The following is a 19394-nucleotide window of genomic DNA, read 5'->3' as shown; positions in this document are numbered from 1 at the left end:
TGATGAGCTCACCCCAGCCCTGCGGCGCAAAAACTCGAGAATGAGAGTTGCCTTGTCATTGGAGAAGCATGTCGCAATTGTATTATGAAAGCTGCCTACTCCAGACTGGTACCGATCAGTTGCTAACCAGTTCGGAGTGGGAAAGTCAATCGTTGTACACATGTTGAGGGAAGTGTGCAAGGCCATTAATCACATCCTGTTCTGCAAGACCGTGATTCTGGGCAACGTGCATGACATTGTGGAAGGCTTTGCACAAATGTGGTTCCCTAACTATGGAGGGGCGCATATTCCAATTCTGGCACCAGACCATCTAGCCACCGAGTACATTAATCGGAAGGGGTATTTCTCTATGGTACTCTAGGCGCTTGTAGATCACCATGGGCGTTTCATGGACATTAACGCAGGCTGGTCCGGAAAGGTGCACGGCGCACTCATCTTTCGGAACACTGGCCTGTTCAGGAAGCTGCAAGCAGAAACTTTCTTCCCAGACCAGAAGATCACCATAGGGGAAGTCAAAATGCCCATTGTGATCCTGGGAGACCTTGCCCTACCCCCTTAATGTTGTGGATTATGAAGCCATACACAGGGCACCTTGACAGTAGTAAGGAGTGGTTGAACAACAAGCTGAGCAAGTGCAGAATGACTGTTGAATGTGCTTTTGGCCATTTAAAGGCTTGCTGGCGCTGCCTATATGGGAGACTGGACTTGGCCAATGATAATATTCCTAAGCTTATAGCCACGTGCTGTATGTTCCATAATATTTATGAAGGGAAAGGTGAAAGCTTCACTCAGGGCTGGACCACTGAGGCTCAACGCCTGGAGGCTGAATTTGAACATAAGGATCAGGGATGCCTTGAGGCAGCAATTTGAAGCTGAAATCCACTAATATTTGTTGCTATGCTCGGGAGTGCAGTGCTTGTAATGCTAGGAGGTGGTTGTGATTGGTTCAGACGATGCACTGTGAAGGTTTAAGAAAATTGCCTGTTGCTTTGCAAGGCTCTGTTTTCTTTCAGTTAATGGAATAAAGATTGCTTTCAAACCAAAACAATTATTTTATTAAAAAACAATAACCAGAGGGGAGAGACAAACAAAACAACACATTGGAACTGTGGCAGATGGGGGAAGGGATGGTCTCAGGAGGAGGTGGGGTCCCAGGACGGTTAAAGATTTGTGTATGTCTAGGTATCATATGCAACCTTGTCCTTTGGAGTACAGTGCAGCAGGTACTGTACTTCAGCAGGGCTAAACTGCAGAGGGACGAGTGTTGAGTGCAGTGGGTACTGGGAGTCCACAGGGCTGAACTGTGACGAGGCAGGAGTGGAATGCAGCGGGTACAGACTGGAGCCAGGAGATTGATAAGAGTGTTTTGGCGGTGTCTGTGGGGCGCATGGGAAAGAGTTTTGCAACAGCAGCTGCAGGAGGGTGGGCGAGGAGCTGCTCGGTTTACAGTGCTAATAGTGCCTGGAGTGTGTCCTCTTGGTGCTCCATAACCTTTAAGAGCTGCTCTGTGGCTTCGTTCTGGCGTGCCGCGTTTTCCTTTCAGTCCCTCTTCTCACTGTCCTGCCACTACTTCAATTCTTGTTTTTTGGCTGCAGAATGCATCAGGACATCATGCAGAAAGTCCTCTTTAGTTCCTCCTTTCCGCTTTCTAATTCTGCACAGCCATTCAGCCGGCGATAACAAAGAGGGAGGCTGAGAAGCCAAAATGCAACATTTTACGGACGCAGAATTGTTTGCAACACAACACTGATTCCGTGATTTAAAACACAGCCACTGTTCACATACCTGTCACTAACTGGCTGACCCCAGGCAAGCACACATGAGCCACAAGACTCAGGGGCAGGGGAAATCAGTGTTCCAGGACCGTACTGTACACTGGGCATGGGGCTCTTGGGATAAGCCAGCACTGTAGGGAGGGGCCTTATAATCATTACTGTCCCCACATTTTCCACAGGCTGTGTTCATTATGGAAGATATCTCGCTGCTGAGAGTGAGCAGGAAATCAAGGGAGGGTCTTCTCCAAGACTGCAGCTTCTGCCCTGGCCCTTATGCGGCTTGCCTGTGTGCAGCAATGGTCCCCGTCCCCCCACCAGAGAAAGTTACCCTTAATGGGGCAAGAAACAAAGCAGCTCTGCCAAAGAACCTGCAGCAGCAGATTGCCCAGTATCTCCATGAAAGTTTTGTGGAGATCTCTGAGGCAGATTCCCATGAAATGAGGGAGTCAATCAACACCCTGTTCTGCCACTCAGACTAGGCATGTGGTGGTACGCACATCATACAGACACAAGCCTGCTTTCTGCAACCCTCCTGCCCCCAACAACTCGCTTCAGCAATTCCCAAAATCAAAACCACTTACCAGGGGCCTCCTCTCCTGTTTGTGCTTTGCCAAGCTCTGACAGCTGTGACTGGCTACCCTCCTCCGGGGAAGAGAAGAGCTTCTGGTTGGATGCATCTCTGACCTCCGAGTCGTCCTCTGCCTCTCGGTCCCCATCACCCTCCGGAGCCTCGTCCAAGATTTCCTCCTCCTGGCTTGGTCCACTCTTGACTGGCATGCAAGCCACCGAAGTATCCATGGTGGCCTTCACAGTGTAGGTGGAGTCGCCCCCCGAGTATCGTGTCCAGCTCTTTGTAGAACCAGCAGCTCGTGGGCGCAGCACCGGAGCGGCAGTTTGCCTCCTGCACCTTGTGCTAGGCATTCTGCAGCTCCTTCACTATGTCCCTGCACTGCAGGGTGTCCTGGTCATGGCCCCTTTCTGTCATGCATCATTAAATCTATCATAATTCCTATGGCTAGAGCACAGCTGGGACTGGACAGCCTCCTCTCCCCACATGCTGATGAGGTCCAGCTGCTTGGCATTGCTCCACGTGGGGGATCGCCTGCTGCGTGGAGCAGGCATGGTCACCTGGAAAGGTGTGCTGAGACCACTGCACGCGTCACCGAATAAACAGGAAGAGGACTTTCAAAATTTCCAAGGAATTTAAGGGGCGGGGCAGTAGAGTTCAAACCGATGGCCAGAGAGGTGAGAACAGGCATTGTGGGACACCTCCCGGAGGCCAATCGCAGGGCTGTAATCAACCAGGGTGTCTACACTGGTACCACAGCGCTGTAGCCCCTGCGCAGAATGGTGTACGTGTCTCATCGGGGTGGTTTTTTTACAGTGCTGCAACTGTGCAGTTTGTGGCTTGATACACCTCAGGGATTAGACCGCAGAAAGCTGCTTTACTGCACAGAAACTTGCCAATGTAGACAAGTCCTAATACTATAACTGTTATGAGCTTGTTATGTATTAAGTTAAACCTCATTGAAACTGATTATTGTGAACACGCCCTTCATTAAGTATAGCTGTAAGAGACAGTTAAAGAGACACAACCTAATACAAGGCATAATGAAATCTCCCCATAATCTAGCACCATGTGGGTGGACGGTTCCACTGCTATTGTTCTGAGTAGGCGTGTGTGGATTGTGTATGTGAAAAAGACAAGCTGGAGTGCAGACAAGTAACTGAGGGCATGGCTACACTTGTGGATGTAGAGTGCTGGGAGTTAAACCAGCCTTCAGCGACCGCAGCAGGGAAAACGCTGCCGAGTGTTTACACTTTCAGATGGAAGTGCACTGGCATGGCCACATTAGCAGCTCTTGCAACGCCACAAAGAGCAGTTCATTGTGGTAGCTATTCCAGTGTTCAAGTGGCTGCAACGTGCTTTTCAAATGCGGGGGATGGGGTGGAGTGCGACAGGGAGTGTGTTGTGTATATGTGGGGGGAGAGAGAGTGGGTTTTTGGGGTGCTGAGAGTGTGTCAGCATGCTGTCTTGTAAGTTCAGACCCCCCTTCCTCCCGCCTCTCTCTCGCACACTCACAGCAAGCAACATTCCACACCAATGGCTTGCTTTGTCCTAGAGCAGATAAGCATGCCGGCTGTCAGAAACGGAGCTTTGAAAGGGGATATCCGCATTCCTACAGCCGATTCCAAAACAATGACAAGAGTGGCCACTTGACTTAAGGGGATTATGGGACGTTTCCAGAGGCCAGTCAAAGCGCAGTAATGCAACACCTTGTTCACACTGACGCTGGGGCATTTCAGCCGAGGCGCAACAAGCGTTATGTTTCTCGTGGAGGTGGATTACTAGGAGCGCTCCAGAGTCCAGGTGCTCTAAGTGCCTTGCCAGTGTGGATGGGTTGGGAGTTAGGGCGCCCGGGGCTGCTTTAATGCGCTCTAACTTGCAAGTGTAGCCATGCCCAGAGAGAGACTCAGAGACCAAAAAAGGAAAGCCAAGCAACATCTGGAAGCAGTGTATTTCTGGGAGAAACAGAGAGAGAGGTTCTAGGTTGGGGATGTTGGCTGAAAGAATCTTGGGTCTATAAACCAATTAACCTTTTGTTTTTAGTTCCTCCTGCATTTACAGAAGTAGGACTTTGTACATTCCTTGTAAAATAAACAAGATTGCATCAGAGAAAATACTAGACTCTATTGTCAATTTCTACTGCCAATTAGAACAACCAACAACCCCTGAAACTCAGGTTTTGTCTACACTAGCACTGTTGTTGACAAAATGTTTGTCAGTCACGGGTGTGATTTTCCTCCTTCCTCCCCTCCCCCGACTGACATAAGTTTCACCGACGAAAGCTCCAGTGTGTTCGTTGGGGGGGGGGTTAATTATACCTACGAGAGAGCTCTCTCCTGCCAGCATAGAGCAGCTACACAGGGGACCTTACAGCAGCGCAGCTACAGGGGTAGAGCTGTGCCACTGTAAGGTCTGTAGTGTAGACGTAGCCTTAGACTAGTTGCTTGTTGTATCAAAAAGAGGTAACAAATGTCAGAAATATAACCTATCCAATCAGGTTCTTTGTTCTGCCTCTTCACGGTTTCAAAAAGAAAAAACACAGTAACTGAATTATTTTGTTAAACAGATTAAAAAAAAGTCATGCTTGTATTTTTCATTCTAATTCTTATTCTAAACTGTTCATGCCTTTGTGCACTAATGTAAATTAGCATCAGAAGTGATACTTTATTCTCTGCTGATTGCCAAAGTGTTTAAGGAAAATAACCTAACCATAACAAATCATATGGGAATAGATGAATGAAGGCCTCAGTCCTACAGTGAGTTTGCAGGAGCAGCCCCCTGCACCTGCACAAGGTTCAGTGCAGGATCAGGGCCTTAGACAGTATGGTAAAGGACTTACAGAACATGATTATCAGACAGCGATCTGTATAGCTAAGAAATGAACACATATAGCATTGCTTTCCTTATTTTATTAAACAGGCTAGTGTAGTCTAAGCATTCTTAATGGGTTTATATTAACTAATTTAGCATTGTATTTGACTTCAAGTCCATTGTATGTTTGCTACATTCATATCAGGAAAATGTGCTGAAATTAATGTCACATGCGCCTAGAATAAAATGCACAGTATTGATGTTACCTCCATTGTGTACTTAGCCTTGATGTTTAGCCTTGATCTAAAAGGCAAATGAAAGATTAGGTATTAAACTCTAACTGAAAATAGATTAGTCAATATTTACTCAAAATAGCCAATGTTTTGTGTGATCTAACTTTTAAAACTGATATTTATTTTCTGTTTAATCCATAGCACTGCAAGATTAATAAGTTGGTTCCATCCATAATGCCATTTTGCATTTATATACACTTATCGGAGGATTTTAATTGCTTTACAAATATTAATGAATCAAGCCTCACAACAGCTCCCGAGTAGGCAGATACTGCTATCTCCATTGCACCAGTAAAAACTTCTAGCGTAGGCCGGCTAAACCGCAATTCATACCAATGGAGTTTACCCCTGATTGAAATTGGAGTAAAGCTGCACCAGTGCAAATCCTGGCTTATGGTGGTTTTGCCTATCTATATTAGGGGTTTAACACCAGTAAAATACACTCGTGTCTGGTACCAGTGGCTGAAATCCCCAGGGTAGACAAAGCTTTTGAATAGTAGTAGCACATTTTATTTGTTTCTAGCCAGCCTTCTGAAAGATCATATGCATATAATTAATTCTCCATGATTGCATTTTACCATGAACCGCTGCATTTTAGCTGTGGGTTATTTTTTAACACTCCCTTTCCCTCCATCTCTACATCTAGAGATGTGTTTATATTGTTCTGATGTACTTAACTTCATGGATAGTGCCTTGATTCACCGTAGTGAATATACACTGCCAACTTCTGCAGGCATTTTCTTGTAAAATGATGTAAAAACAACCATTTTTATTAATAACTGTGAGTGAAGATAGTGTTTGAAAAAGGTGTCAGACTGACTGCAATGGAAATTGCCACAAAACATGAACTAAATAGGTCAATGGCAAAGCAAGCCTTCCCATACTGTCCAACCCTGAGCTGGAGGGACACTTGGAAGAGAGTAAGGCCTGGTCTATGCTAGAAAATAAGGTCACTTTAACTACATTGGTTAGGGCTGTGAAAAATCCACATTCTTGAGGCAGCATTGTTAAGCCGACCTTAGTCCCCAGGTAGACAGCACTAGGTCAATGGAATAATTTTTTCCGTTGACGTAGCTACTGCCATTTGGGGAGATGTATTACCTACACTAACAGGAGAATCCCTCCCGTCGGCTTAGGTAGCATCTACACTGAAGTACTATGGCGGCATAGCTGCAGCGATGGAGCTGTGCTCCTGTAACATTTTAAGTTTAGACAAGCCCTAAGAGGGTAGTTTGGTCTATATTCCTACCCACACATTGACTTCTCTGCCAAGGGTGCCAGCTAGCATCAGTTGTGATAGTAGTTTTTGTGATGTCGATGAATAATGTATTGTAGATGTGATATTCTCTAACTGGAATCTTAAGAGAACACTGACATTATATTAGACTGTATCTTTAAATTTGCCTCCTGAATACCATTTTGCTGACTTCCCCATTTAGCTACAGATTCTGCATTTCAAAGATTAATGTTAAGTTTGATCAGTGTTTCTAAAGATAGACCTTGTATCAATGTTATGATAGAGAGATGGTGGCCTTGGACAACCATAAAACAGCTGATATACAAGATTTCACTAAACTATTTTCTCCAGTGTTCTTTAACTTACCCAAGCATGTATTTGACTCTCATACCACTCACTTTGAGACTAGCAGTGTCTTTTGTTCCAAAATAAGTGTCAAATGTCTGACATTGTTTATCTAAAATTACTTTGTTTCTAAGCAGCATTATTTTGCTTGCCAATTATGCTGGTGTAACTCAGAACTATAAGTGTTTCACATCTGTCAGTATTTTCTCTGCGTGTAAACAGTGCAGTTTTTTTCAGCCCAAAGTAAAGATCCACACTTGAGAAACAAAGTAAACTCAATTATCTGGCAAACTCCTTTATCTGAGTAGAGGTCAAATGCCTTCATGTATGTCAAATCCATTGGAAAGACCCTCCTTTATCCAAAACTCTGTTTGTCTGAATAATTTTCATAGTATTATCTGAGTGAGATGGGGACTAAGGTCTTATATATGGTTTTTCATACATAGATCATAGACAACATTTGATTATATTCATGTTATTTAAATGATGAACATGGAATGAGTTGTCATGGCATATTAAGATCATCCTAGTATGTGCTGCATAATACACATCTTTCAAATGTGATCACGTTCAGAAAATTGACTTAAGGTTTGGCCCAGTGTGCCATTTGATTGCCGTTGAAGTCATTAGTAAAACTCCTACTGACTTTAATATTTGGTCCATTGTGAGTGCTACCTATGTATCTTCTGAGCCATAACTTGTTACTTTACTAGTAAAACCAATATGATATTATTTTCAGTACTGCAGAGCCAACATGCATGAGGAAAAAATTGCATTGTGTTTTGCCTCATGCATTGTCAGATAAGTTGTGATTACAGAAACTTAAAGCAGGGATGGGCATGAACCAAAATCCTGGATCAAAAATCCTCCAAACTTTGGGAAAGTTGAAATCTGAGTCCAAACTTTTCAGCTTGGGCCTTTCTCTAATTATTAAGGTTTATACACTGAGCAAAACTTACCCCCTATCAGTGAGCACTTATACACAGAGTTGTTGCCCAATTAAGTGAAGTAGACCACTTGAAGTGTATCCCAAGAGGAGCACACAAGTTTGTGTGCCCAGCAAACCCAGGTATCCCTCAGGTTGATAGGATAGTAGTCAGATTATGCTGTCTCATGAAAACTAATATGAGACGCCTAACTTGTGTAACCTTTGCTAAGGAGAAAGACACATTAATTTTGAGATTTTAAATATATCAGTAATTATTGAGATTAGTGACCATACTCCAACAGTATAATGAATTTACCTGTCTGTACCTATGCTGTTCATTAATGTTGCTAAGAGACCACTGTAAATCACATTATTACATAAATGCCTTATGACTTTTAGAGAATCAAAATTTAATGGTGTGTTTTGTTTGTTTCTTTTTCTCATTAGGCTCATGCAAAAGTTTGGCATAACTACAACACACGCTTTCGGCCATATCAGAAGGGGTTTTTGTCAATAACCTTGGGATCCCACTGGATTGAACCTAACAAATCAGATGATACTTTGGACATTAATAAGTGTCAGCAGTCCATGGAGAGAGTGCTAGGATGGTTTGCCAAGCCCATTCATGGGGATGGGGATTACCCAGAAGAACTGAAAAATAAATTATATTATTTTCTGCCCAATTTTACTGAGGCTGAAAAAAACTATATAAAAGGAACAGCTGACTTCTTTGCATTTTCCTTTGGTCCTAATAATTTTAAACCCCCAAACACACTAGCTAAAATGGGACAAAATTTGTCACTCAATTTGAGGGAAGTACTGAATTGGATTAAATTGGAATACACCAATCCCAGAATCCTGATTGCAGAGAATGGTTGGTTCACTGACAGCCATGTGAAAACAGAAGACACCACAGCCATCTACATGATGAAGAACTTCATTAATAAGGTTTTACAAGGTTTGTATACAAATTCAGTACTTTTAAAACATTCAGTGTTTCTTTAAAGGAGATACTGTTGATTAAGTGTATTGTTAGTAATTATTTGTATTGCAGTAGCACCAAGTCATGGGCCTGGGGCCCATTGTGCTCAGTGTCGTACAACCACAGAACAGAAGATGCTCCCTGCCATAAAGAGCATAGGCCCAACGTTTAGGCTTGGTTTAAAGAACACTTTACAAAACAATCTGAGTAGGAAGTCTTCTTTGTTACATTTCTTTCAACTCAAACAGTGTCTATTTTTATTTTGACAGGTATCAGAGTAGCAGCCATGTTAGTCTGTATCCGCAAAAAGAACAGGCGTACTTGTGGCACCTTAGAGACTAACAAATGTATCTGAGCATAAGTTTTCGTGGGCTACAGCCCACTTCATCGGATGCATGTAGTGGAAAATACAGCAGGAAGATATATATACACACACACAGAGAACATGAAACAATGGGTGTTACTATACACACTATAAGCAGAATGTATATAGTAACACCCACTGTTTCATGTTCTCTGTGTATATATATATCTTCCTGCTGTATTTTCCACTACATGCATCCGATGAAGTGGGCTGTAGCCCACGAAAGCTTATGCTCAGATACATTTGTTAGTCTCTAAGGTGCCACAAGTACTCCTGTTACTTTTATTTTACATGTTACCCTGTACCATTGGAAATGTTACTACATGCAGGGCCGGCTCTAGGCACCAGCAAAACAAGTTGGTGCTTGGGGCGGCACATTTTTAGGGGTGGCATGGCCGGCGCCAGAATGCCGCCCCTAAAAATGTGCCCCGGCCGCCCTAGCTCACCTCCGCTGCTGCTCTCAAGCCTGGGAGGGAGGGGGAGCAGCGGCGCGCAAATCAGCTGTTTCGCGCGCTGCGGCGGCTCGGGGTCTCCCCCTCTGTCCCAGGCTCTCAAACCTGGGAGGGAGGGAGAGATCCCGAGCGGCCGTTTCGCGCGCCGCTGCTCCCCCTCCGTCCCAGACTTGAGAGCCTGGGAGGGAGGGGGAGAAGCGGTGCCCGCGCCGCGGCCACTCGGAGTCTCCCCCTCCCTCCCAGGCTTTCAAACCTGGGAGGGGGGGAGACTCCGAGTGGCTGCAGCGCGGGCGCCACTTCTCCCCCTCCCTCCCTCCTAGGCTTGAGAGCCTGGGGGGAGGAGGCAGGGCTGGGGGTTTGGGGAAGGGGCGGAGTTGAGGCAGGGCCGGGGGTGGGGTAATTAAAGAACCGGGGGGGCGGCCAAAATTGTTTTTGCTTTGGGCGGCAAAAATCCTAGAGCCGGCCCTGACTACATGACAAGCAAACAGTAAAATGCCTACTAGCAAAAGTTAAATTGACAAGTCTAGGTTCATTATCTAAACTTAGAAAAATGCAAAAAGTAAATAAATGGCAGAATGGTAATGATTCTTTAGCTCTAACATGTAACACGGTAATTATTATTTTAAATGCACAATTTTCATCTTGATAGTGTCCCTTTATAAGTCCTAAGTAGTGGAAAACGTTTTGAAGGTTAAAAGTTTGCATTTTGTATTACATGTAAATAATTATAATAATACTTAATCCCTCTACAAATTCAACATTTGTTTCCCCTGCCCCACACACAGTTTTCTATTTTTCCTCATTCTGTTAGTGACACCTATTGGTTGTGATAAGCAACAGTAGCACAGATTTTTGCAGACAGATTCCTCTGTGTTGGCTATTGTTTTAGCATATGACATGCCACATTGAAAACATGGAATGACTCAGACCCAAGAATTTACCTTTCCATAGAAGGAGTGCTAGCGGTAACGTATGGCAGCTAACTTGCTAAGTCTTTAAAGTTCAAGACATATTGTGTGTTATTCCATGGGGGAAAGAAAGAAAGAAAGAAAGAATGGTTTTAAAGATAAATTTTGATACTGGGGTAAACTTTCAGCTATATTAAACTTAAAGATGGCCCCAAATCATAAAGTTCAAATGTGCATCCAGATCCCAACTTTCATAACATTTGAGAATGTTAAACTCCAGCATTGTGGTTCAAGCTATTATAGGTACCATGTAGATACAGTACCAAAGTTCAGGTGCAGATCTGGACTTTGAGATGTTGCCTCTGTTTTTAAAAATCCACAATTTGCTTGTCATAAATTACTAATCACAAAAGAAACTTGTTTGAACAAAACATATTTCACTCTCAGCCACATTCCTGTTCTACTAGATCTTGTAGTGAATTTTGTATGGCTGAATTTAACATTACGATTACTTCCATCGACAGATTTCATAGTACATAATCTTGTACTTGTGACATCCTTCTAGAAACAAACTGATATAGACACTGATTTGTGAGGGAGACTATTTTATTTGCATATGGTGCCAAACAACACTACAGACCTCTATCCAATGAAAGACACTGTTAGCAGCCAAGTTCTCAGTCTGCAAACAAATTTTATTTTGTAATTTAATTTAAATCTATTTGTTTATTAGGTTTAGGGGGGGAAATATTTCAGGTTTCACACACTTTTCTAATCTGTAACTGATAAGTGCACAATAAATTTGTAAGTTAGTCCAGTAACTTGATGTCCTATGCGTCTGACGAAGTGGGTATTCACCCACGAAAGCTTATGCTCCAATGCTGTTAGTCTATAAGGTGCCACAGGACTCTTTGTTGCTTTTTTGATGTCTTTAGACATTTAAAAATAAAATAAAGTCCAGATGCAAACCTTTAGAGTAAAAAAAGTGATTATGCTGAAATTTTGAAGGATGTCTACACACGGTCAAACAAGTAAGCAGAACTAGATTGTGTTCATTTACAAAGGTTTCACTATGAAGAGCTGGCGATGGGAATAGTTTGTAGAGCTGCTTTTCAGAAGTACTTGGTAATGTTCAGACAATAGCCAGTTCTGAGGAATTGTGAGGGGAGAGGGGAGAATTGTTTGTTTATACAAGGTGCCTCACCTTGACTTCAGAATATAAAATGGCCTCCTTAACAACAGCGTCATTGTGAGGTACACTCCTCTTTTGCCTAACTGTGAATAGCACCTGGAACACATACGTATTTTACTGATATATTATGGTTTCAAGAGATAATATGAAAGACTTATTCTATGGTAGATCAGACTGGATAATTTTTACCCAAAATTAGCACCCATATAAGCCAATAGTATGTAATGGGATAACTGCTTATGGCAGCATAATACAAGAAGCTGGATAATACTTTATACCTGCTGGTTCAAGGAAACTGGACCTCTGAAGTAAGTGAAATTAGAATTTGACCTTATTTCTTTAGTAATGTAGTGCCCCTTCATTTTTCAACCTAAGATAATTAAAATGTTTTGAATCACTAAAATACATGCTGCATATAAGACGTCATTGCAAGAGAACTGGCGTCTGATGAAGTGGGCATTCACCCACGAAAGCTTATGCTCCAATACTTCTGTTAGTCTTAAAGGTGCCACAGGACCCTCTGTTGCTTTTGGCTAATATATAGTGTACCAGGACACAGTGGGGAATGCAGCATTTGGTAGTATGTGGCAAGCCTGTCAATGAAGCAAGAGGGGTATCACACGTTGTCCCTTTGGCTGAAGCCTAACACCGCAACTGCATGATAAAAATGCCTGAGTCTTGTTTCCGCTACATCTTCTACCACTGTCAGAGCTGTACCAGTAAAGTTTACAGCTTTGATTTTTCCCAGTATAGCCACATGCCTAGACAGTGCTGTGCTATATGCATAGCATGTCTAGAAAATTGATGCTTTATATTTTTTCTGCTTAAATCTGTTCATAAATCACCTTTAACAAACCTTATGTTTCCAATATAAGTTGATTGTCAGGTACTTACTAAAGATAAAGAATCAATAAAGAGAAATAAGAGGCAAATGAAACTAAATAATTAAATAAGTCCCAGGTGGTAGGATGAGGATGTGAGAAGAGGAATGAGGTGTTCCTTAATGGCCTTTTGGTTGAGTGATGGGAAAACTAATTAAGTGTGATGTGTCGATTGATGTTGATTCTTTCTATGCTTCACTTGCCTCCACTTGTCTCCTCTTCTTGCTTTCACTTCCAGACTCAAATTCTTCCCCCAAAGGGGCTTCATCTGCCATTAGGCCTTATCAATCCCTATTTCCCCTCCAGGTGCAGCATATAAAACTAATTGACCCCTTCTGGCCCACATTAAGCTACTCCTAGTTTTGTGGAGTGGACACACCATCTCAGGGTTCCACAAGGTTCTGTTCTTGGTCCCCTTCTCTTTCCTCTCTACATCTTATTTCTGTGTAATCTCATCCAAACACAAATTCAACTACCATCTTTATGCTGACAACTCATAAATCTACCTCTACTTCAATCCTGACTCTTTCTGTCAAAACTAAAATCTCAGCCTGTCTCTGACATCTCCTCGTGGATGTCTAGCTGTCAGCTAAAGCTCAACGTGACTAAATCAGAGCTCTTAATCTGCCCTCTCCCCCGCTCACCAACCCTTCCTTCCGCTCTCTTTCCTCAATCACTGTAGGCAATACCATCCTGTCTGTCACTGAGGCCTGTAACTTGGTCATCCCCTTCAACTTGGATTTCTCTAGGTCCTCACATCCAGGTTGTATCTACATTTTGCTGATTCTTCCTTCATAACATCTCTGTGATATGACCTTTCCTATCCATCCACACAGCTAAAATTCTTCTCCAGGCTCTCATCATCTTGATTATTGCAACAGCCTTCTTTCTGGCCTTGCCAAATGCAGTCTTGCCCAACTCATATCCATTCAGAATGCAGCTGCAAAAATAATTTTCCTAGTCCATCACTTTGCCTCTCCTACCCCTGTCTTTAGATGCTTTCACTGGCTCCCCCTTCTTTGTGGCATTCAAACATAAGCTATTTGTCTTTACTTTCAACACCCTTCACATCTCCCCTTACCTATCATCTCTCATTCACTATCAAGATGTTGACTCCCATCTCGGCTTGGCCAATGATGCCAGCTTCCCTCACTCACTTGCTACATTTTCAAACAACCACCTTTGTGCTTTCTCCCATGATGTCCCTCACGTTTGGGAGAAGCTCCCTGTAAATCTCTACAAAGCTACCTCATTATTTTCTTTCACCATGATGTCTACGCTGAAGCTGCCTATTACGTTGACCAGTTTTGTCTCTTTATTTCCTAGTACTCCAGTGTATGTGATCAACTGTGTCTTGTTTTATACCTAATCCAATCTATATTTTTGTTTTGTGTTTGTACAGTGCATAGCACAGTGCAGTACTGGTGCATGACTGGGGCTCGTAGGTGCCAGAGTAATACAAATTAATAACAACATGCAGGGAAAAAAATCTCTTAATCTTAAAGTTGTGAAACAATGTCACAAAAGGATACCAATATCAAAGTAAAGTTGAGACTGTGTGTAATGCTGGTCTAAGAAAATGAGCAAAACGTAGTGTTGGATAAGGATGGAATACCTGCCTTTATTTTGAAATTCCTGACTTTCATGGCTTTGCTTCCTCTTTACAGACCTTGGATGAAATCCTGGCTCCCCTGGAGTCATTGCCAAAACTCACATTGATTTCAATGGTCATCATTTCACCCCTTATTTTGCAGCCAATCCTTATATTAATACATGATGTTCTTGTGTGATATTTACTAATGAGAACATGTAGACTGCGAGGCTAAAATAACTAGTAATGGAGTACAGAGCTTTTCTTCCAGATTGCCAGTTGTAATCTAGCCCAGGTTGGTAGTGACAGATGTCATTACCATCTGATGGCTGTATGGTGTCCTATGAAAAATTAGTCTGGAGGTATCCATGCCATTCCCAGTAGGTTAGTGACCACATCAGAGAAATCACCCCCACATTTACTCCTGGGGGAATTCTACGCCACCGTGCGTGTGCAGAATTCATGTCTCCTGCAGATTTCTTTGTTTCCCCATTGGGCTCTGGAGTGTTTCTGGGGCAGGCCCAGCCCTTGCTTTGTGTCAGGATTGGTTGCAGCCTTACCACCGAGTCCTATCCCAGGGGCGAGAGGAGGGCCTGCAGGATGATCTCCCACCTCCAGTCAGCAAGTGGCCTATGCTCCCCACTGCCGTGCTGGTGCCTCCACATTTATTTACTGACAAATAAAATTTGCATAAATTTGAAAAATCTTAAAATATTGTGTGCCAAATTTTTATATTTTTGGGTGCAGAATTCCCTCAGGAGTACACATTTGGAACTAACTGGCAATCTTTTTGTTAGATGTAGCAGGAAGGCCCAGGACTCAATGAGACTGTACACTGAAATGCTCTCTCATTAATATCTGTAGTGCCTCCACTCAGAGGCACAGTAAAATGGTGTGAAGAAACCTGTACTGCTACTGCATGTGCTGTTATTCTGTGAATTATCTATCTAGCTTCTTTCACAATAGGAGCCTATATAAGAAAAAGCCCCAAATATTGGGACTGTCCCTATAAAATCGGGACATCTGGTCACCCTACCTGTTGTAGACACTGCTAGGTTGACAGAATTCTTCCATTGACCTAGCTATCACCTCTCAGAGAGGTGGATTTTACTACAGTGATGGAAGAAACCCCTCTGTTGTTGTAGTAAGTGTCTGTACTATTGCAGCACAGCTGCAGCACTGCAGTTGTGCCGCTGTAGCTTTTCTAGTGCAGACATACCCTTAGTTTCTTAAAAATATTTTTCTAATTGCTTTGATAGTGGGGAAAAAAAGCTAAGATATTTAACAGCATGTATATGTTGCCATGGTTTTGCTACTTGTTAGAATGGGCACATACTTCATGAGTGATCACATAGGTGCTGAATTCGTGGGTGCTCCGGGGCTGGATCACCTACGGAAAAAAATAGTGGGTGCCCTTCAGATCAGCTCCTCCTGCCACAACTCTCCCACCCACTGGCAGGCCCCGCCAATCAGCTCCTTCCCCTACTCCCAGCGCCTCCTGCCTGCTGGTGATCAGCTGTTCAGTGGTGTGCAGGAGACACTGGGGAGGGAAGGGAAGGAGTAGGGGCAAGAAGAGGTAGGGTGAGGGGGCAGAATGGGTGGGGAGAGGTTGGGCGGGAGTGGAGCAGGGGCAGGAGGAGGTGGGGCTGGGGTGGGAGTTTGGGTGATGGGGTGGAGTGGGGACGGGCCCCGGGATGGAGCGGGGGTCAAGCACCCCCATGGAACTCAGGAAGTTGGTGGATCTGAGTGATGAGAAACAGGCAGTTTCATAATACACAACACTCTCTTTACTTTGTTATAATGCATGCTCATACTGTAAATCACACTGCATTTTTTAATGAATATTTTAACATACAACACATTTTTATTTATTTCTCCTATGCAGCTATTAAATACGACAGAATAAATGTGTTTGGTTACACAGCCTGGTCTCTCCTTGATGGCTTTGAATGGCAACATGCCTACAGCACTAGACGTGGATTATTTTATGTAGATTTCAACAGTAAACAGAAAGAAAGGATTCCAAAGTCATCTGCACTGTATTACAAGGAAATAATTCAAAAAAATGGCTTCTTTCTGAAAGAGTCTACTGCAGATTTGCAAAGTCAATTTCCCTGTGACTTCTCCTGGGGTATCACGGAGTCCGTTCTTAAGGTAAGCTTAATGTACTGTAAACAACAGTTATTTTTGCTACATACAACAGTTAATAACAATAGTACTTTGTACATATGTACGTGTGATGTGGGGCTGGACTTACCAGTGGCATTGCCTAGTGGCTAGGTCACTCCACTTCCACATTTCCAGTGCCCCTTGCCGAGAACCAGTGTTCCCTCTAATTTTTTATGTCCATGTGCAGAATGAATTTTATGTGCACCAATATGAAGGTGATGTGTGGAGGTGATGTGTGACACATCACCTTCATATTGGTGCACATAACAAAATTCATGTGGTAGGGGTAGGGCCAAGGGGTTTGGTGTGTGGGAGGGGGCTCAGAGCTGGGGCAGAAAGTTGGGGTGTGGGGGGATGAGGGCTCTGGCTGGGGGTGCAGGGTCTGGGGTGGGGCCAGGGATGAGGGGTTTGGTATGCAGGAGGGGGCTCAGGGCTGGGGCAGAGGGCTGGGGGGAGTGGCTCGAGGGAGGGCCGAGGATATGAGGGTTTTGGGGTGCAGGCTGCCCCGGGGCTGCTGTGGAGAGAGAGGACTCCCCCCAACCCTCTTTCACTGCAGCAACTAGGGCGAGGGAGAGGCGGCTCTCCCTGGCCGCGGCAGCTCTGATGGGGGTGGGCTGGGCCAAGGAAGGGGCTCCTCTCCCCTGGCTGCGTCAAGTCCAGGGCAGGTCTGCGCTGGGGCCAGCAAGGAGGGGCGCCTCTCCCCACCGCTGCAGGTCTGTGCTAGGTCCAGCGGGAAGAGGCATCTCTCCCCGCTGCAGCCCTGAGCCCCTGCGCGGGGCTTAATAGGCAGCTGCACAGCAGTTCAGCTTAGAGGGAACTTAGCCGGCAACTACTCCAATACTGTATGAACCCACCTTTTGATGGGTGGTGACTCAGCCCTCTGGCTAGGTCACTGATTTAGTTTGTCCCCTTCTGTCCAGACAAAAATATAGAGTTCCATTTCCTCACAACGGGAAGGGTTTTCAGCCCATCTCTGGACCCCTGCAAGTGGCTCATCCTCACCCCGAGGCCCCAAAATTCCTGGTGCCCTACGCAGCTGCGTAGTTTATATATGGGTAAGGACTGCCCTGCCCTGGAGTGCCTTGACCACTCCCTGGACCACTTCCTACTATTCGCTTCCCAGCTGCTAGCCCTTCCTTGCAGCAAGGAATTCTGCATCATTCTTGTTCAGGAGTTTTTAGGTTCAGTCTGTTCTCCTATCTTGTCTTCCCCCATTTATCTTTCTTTTCTTGTCATTTTATGGTGCAATAGCCTCAGAATGTGAGGCTATGACAATCACCTACCAGTGTTTTCACATAATCAAATCTATATCCTCTGACTCTGCCTGGTATCCTTAAAAAAGCACAGTAATGCTTATTTAATGCTACACCACTTTCCCAGGACTCTCACCAATCCTTTCAGACTATGTTCTTTCACCTTGAGGCATCTCAGTTCTTCATAAAGAAATCTTTCTTTCTGTATAACTCGCCCTGCATTGCCATAGCAGATGCTGAACTGTTTTTTTTTAACCTTTGCATGCTTTGCAGAATCCATGTTTGTGCATGTTTAATAGATATAAATAGCCATTCAGGTCATAGTGACTGGTTAGAATTCTAAATATAGTTACTTTGCTTCTTCTATCATAGCTGCAAAGTATAACATGATCCTCAAGTTCAGGAGATATTTCAAACAACCTTCGTCCATTTTTCTCTTTCTATTTTTTGCCATTCCTCCTTAATTTTTTTCTTAGCCAAACTTTAAGCCTTGTGTTCTTAGAGGGTTCTTTATATCAACCTCCTCATTTTGTAGGGCATTTTTCAATGCTTTATCAGCCATTTAATTGGCAGGTATCCTTACATGTGCTGGGATCCACGCTACTATTGTGTATACCTAATAGTATATCTCCATAGTTAAGAACAATACTTCATTGATTAAGTCATTTCTGCTTTCTGAAGCTCCTTTCTGATTGCCGTTATACCAATATGCCAATAAAGAGTCAGATAGGATAGCAGCTGTAGTAGGGTGTATATCCCTTATTCAGATCTGTGCCAACAGCATGCCCACTTACTAAGCTGTCGTAATGGAAACACAACTAGATAGTCTCACTGATCTCTTAATTCCAAAATCAGGCCATTCCGACTCTACCTGTGTTGTCATCTTTAGATCCACCAGTAAGGATTTGGCAATGCTGGACCCCATTTGCCTTAGACACCCTCCCCCCTCCACGCTGACTGGGAGCCATGTGATGTAAGCCTGTGCCCCAACCCCCTGCCCCAGTTCCCCCCAAACCTGGAGCCTCCTCCTGCACCCTAAAGCCCTCATTCCCGGCCCCATCCCAGAGTCTGCACCCCCCTGCATCCCTACCCCAGCCAAGAGCCCCCTCCCGCACCCTGAACCCCTTATCCGCAGCCCCACCCCAGAGCCCTCACCCCCTCCTGCACCCCAATCCCCTGCCTCAACCCGCAGCCCCCTCCCGCACTCTGAATCCTTGGCCCCACCCCCCAGCCTGGAGCCCCCTCCTGCACCCCAAACCCCTCATCCCCAGCCCCACCCCAGAGCCCACAACCCAAGCCCCTGCCCCAGCTCAGTGAAAGTGAGTGAGGGTGGGGGAGAGCAAGCCACCGAGGGAGGGGGAATGTAGTCAGCGGGGGGCCGTTGGGGAAGGGGCAGGGCTAGAGTGTTCAGTTTTGTGCTATTAGAAAGTTGGCAACCCTACCTAGTGTGCATCACAGTATGTATATATCACCCTTTATCCAGGTATCTCAAAGCACTTCAAAAATATAAATTAAGCTTCATAACAACCTTGTGAGGTAAGTATAACAATATCTGTTTTATAGATGTATAAACTAAGGACCACTTAAGTGACTTGCCCCAAAACCACAGAACAAGTCAGTGATACAGCTAGGAATACAACCCAGA

The 19394-nt window shown here is 44.3% G+C and overlaps 1 protein-coding gene across 2 annotated transcripts in view; it reads left to right on the top strand.

Annotated features, from left to right (window-relative positions):
- Positions 1 to 19394, top strand: part of KLB (klotho beta) — a 44443-nt gene that overhangs the window by 8538 nt on the left and 16511 nt on the right. For both annotated transcript variants that reach the window (XM_034772254.1, XM_034772255.1), the window contains exons 2-3: positions 8405 to 8915; positions 16213 to 16481. In XM_034772254.1, coding sequence (XP_034628145.1) covers positions 8405 to 8915; positions 16213 to 16481 — 780 coding nt within the window. The remainder of the gene's footprint in view (positions 1 to 8404; positions 8916 to 16212; positions 16482 to 19394) is intronic.

The sequence above is a fragment of the Trachemys scripta genome, chromosome 5, assembly GCF_013100865.1.
Source record: "Trachemys scripta elegans isolate TJP31775 chromosome 5, CAS_Tse_1.0, whole genome shotgun sequence".
In the NCBI taxonomy this organism is placed as follows: Eukaryota; Metazoa; Chordata; order Testudines; family Emydidae; genus Trachemys; species Trachemys scripta.
This window is presented reverse-complemented; position numbering and strand designations above follow the sequence as displayed.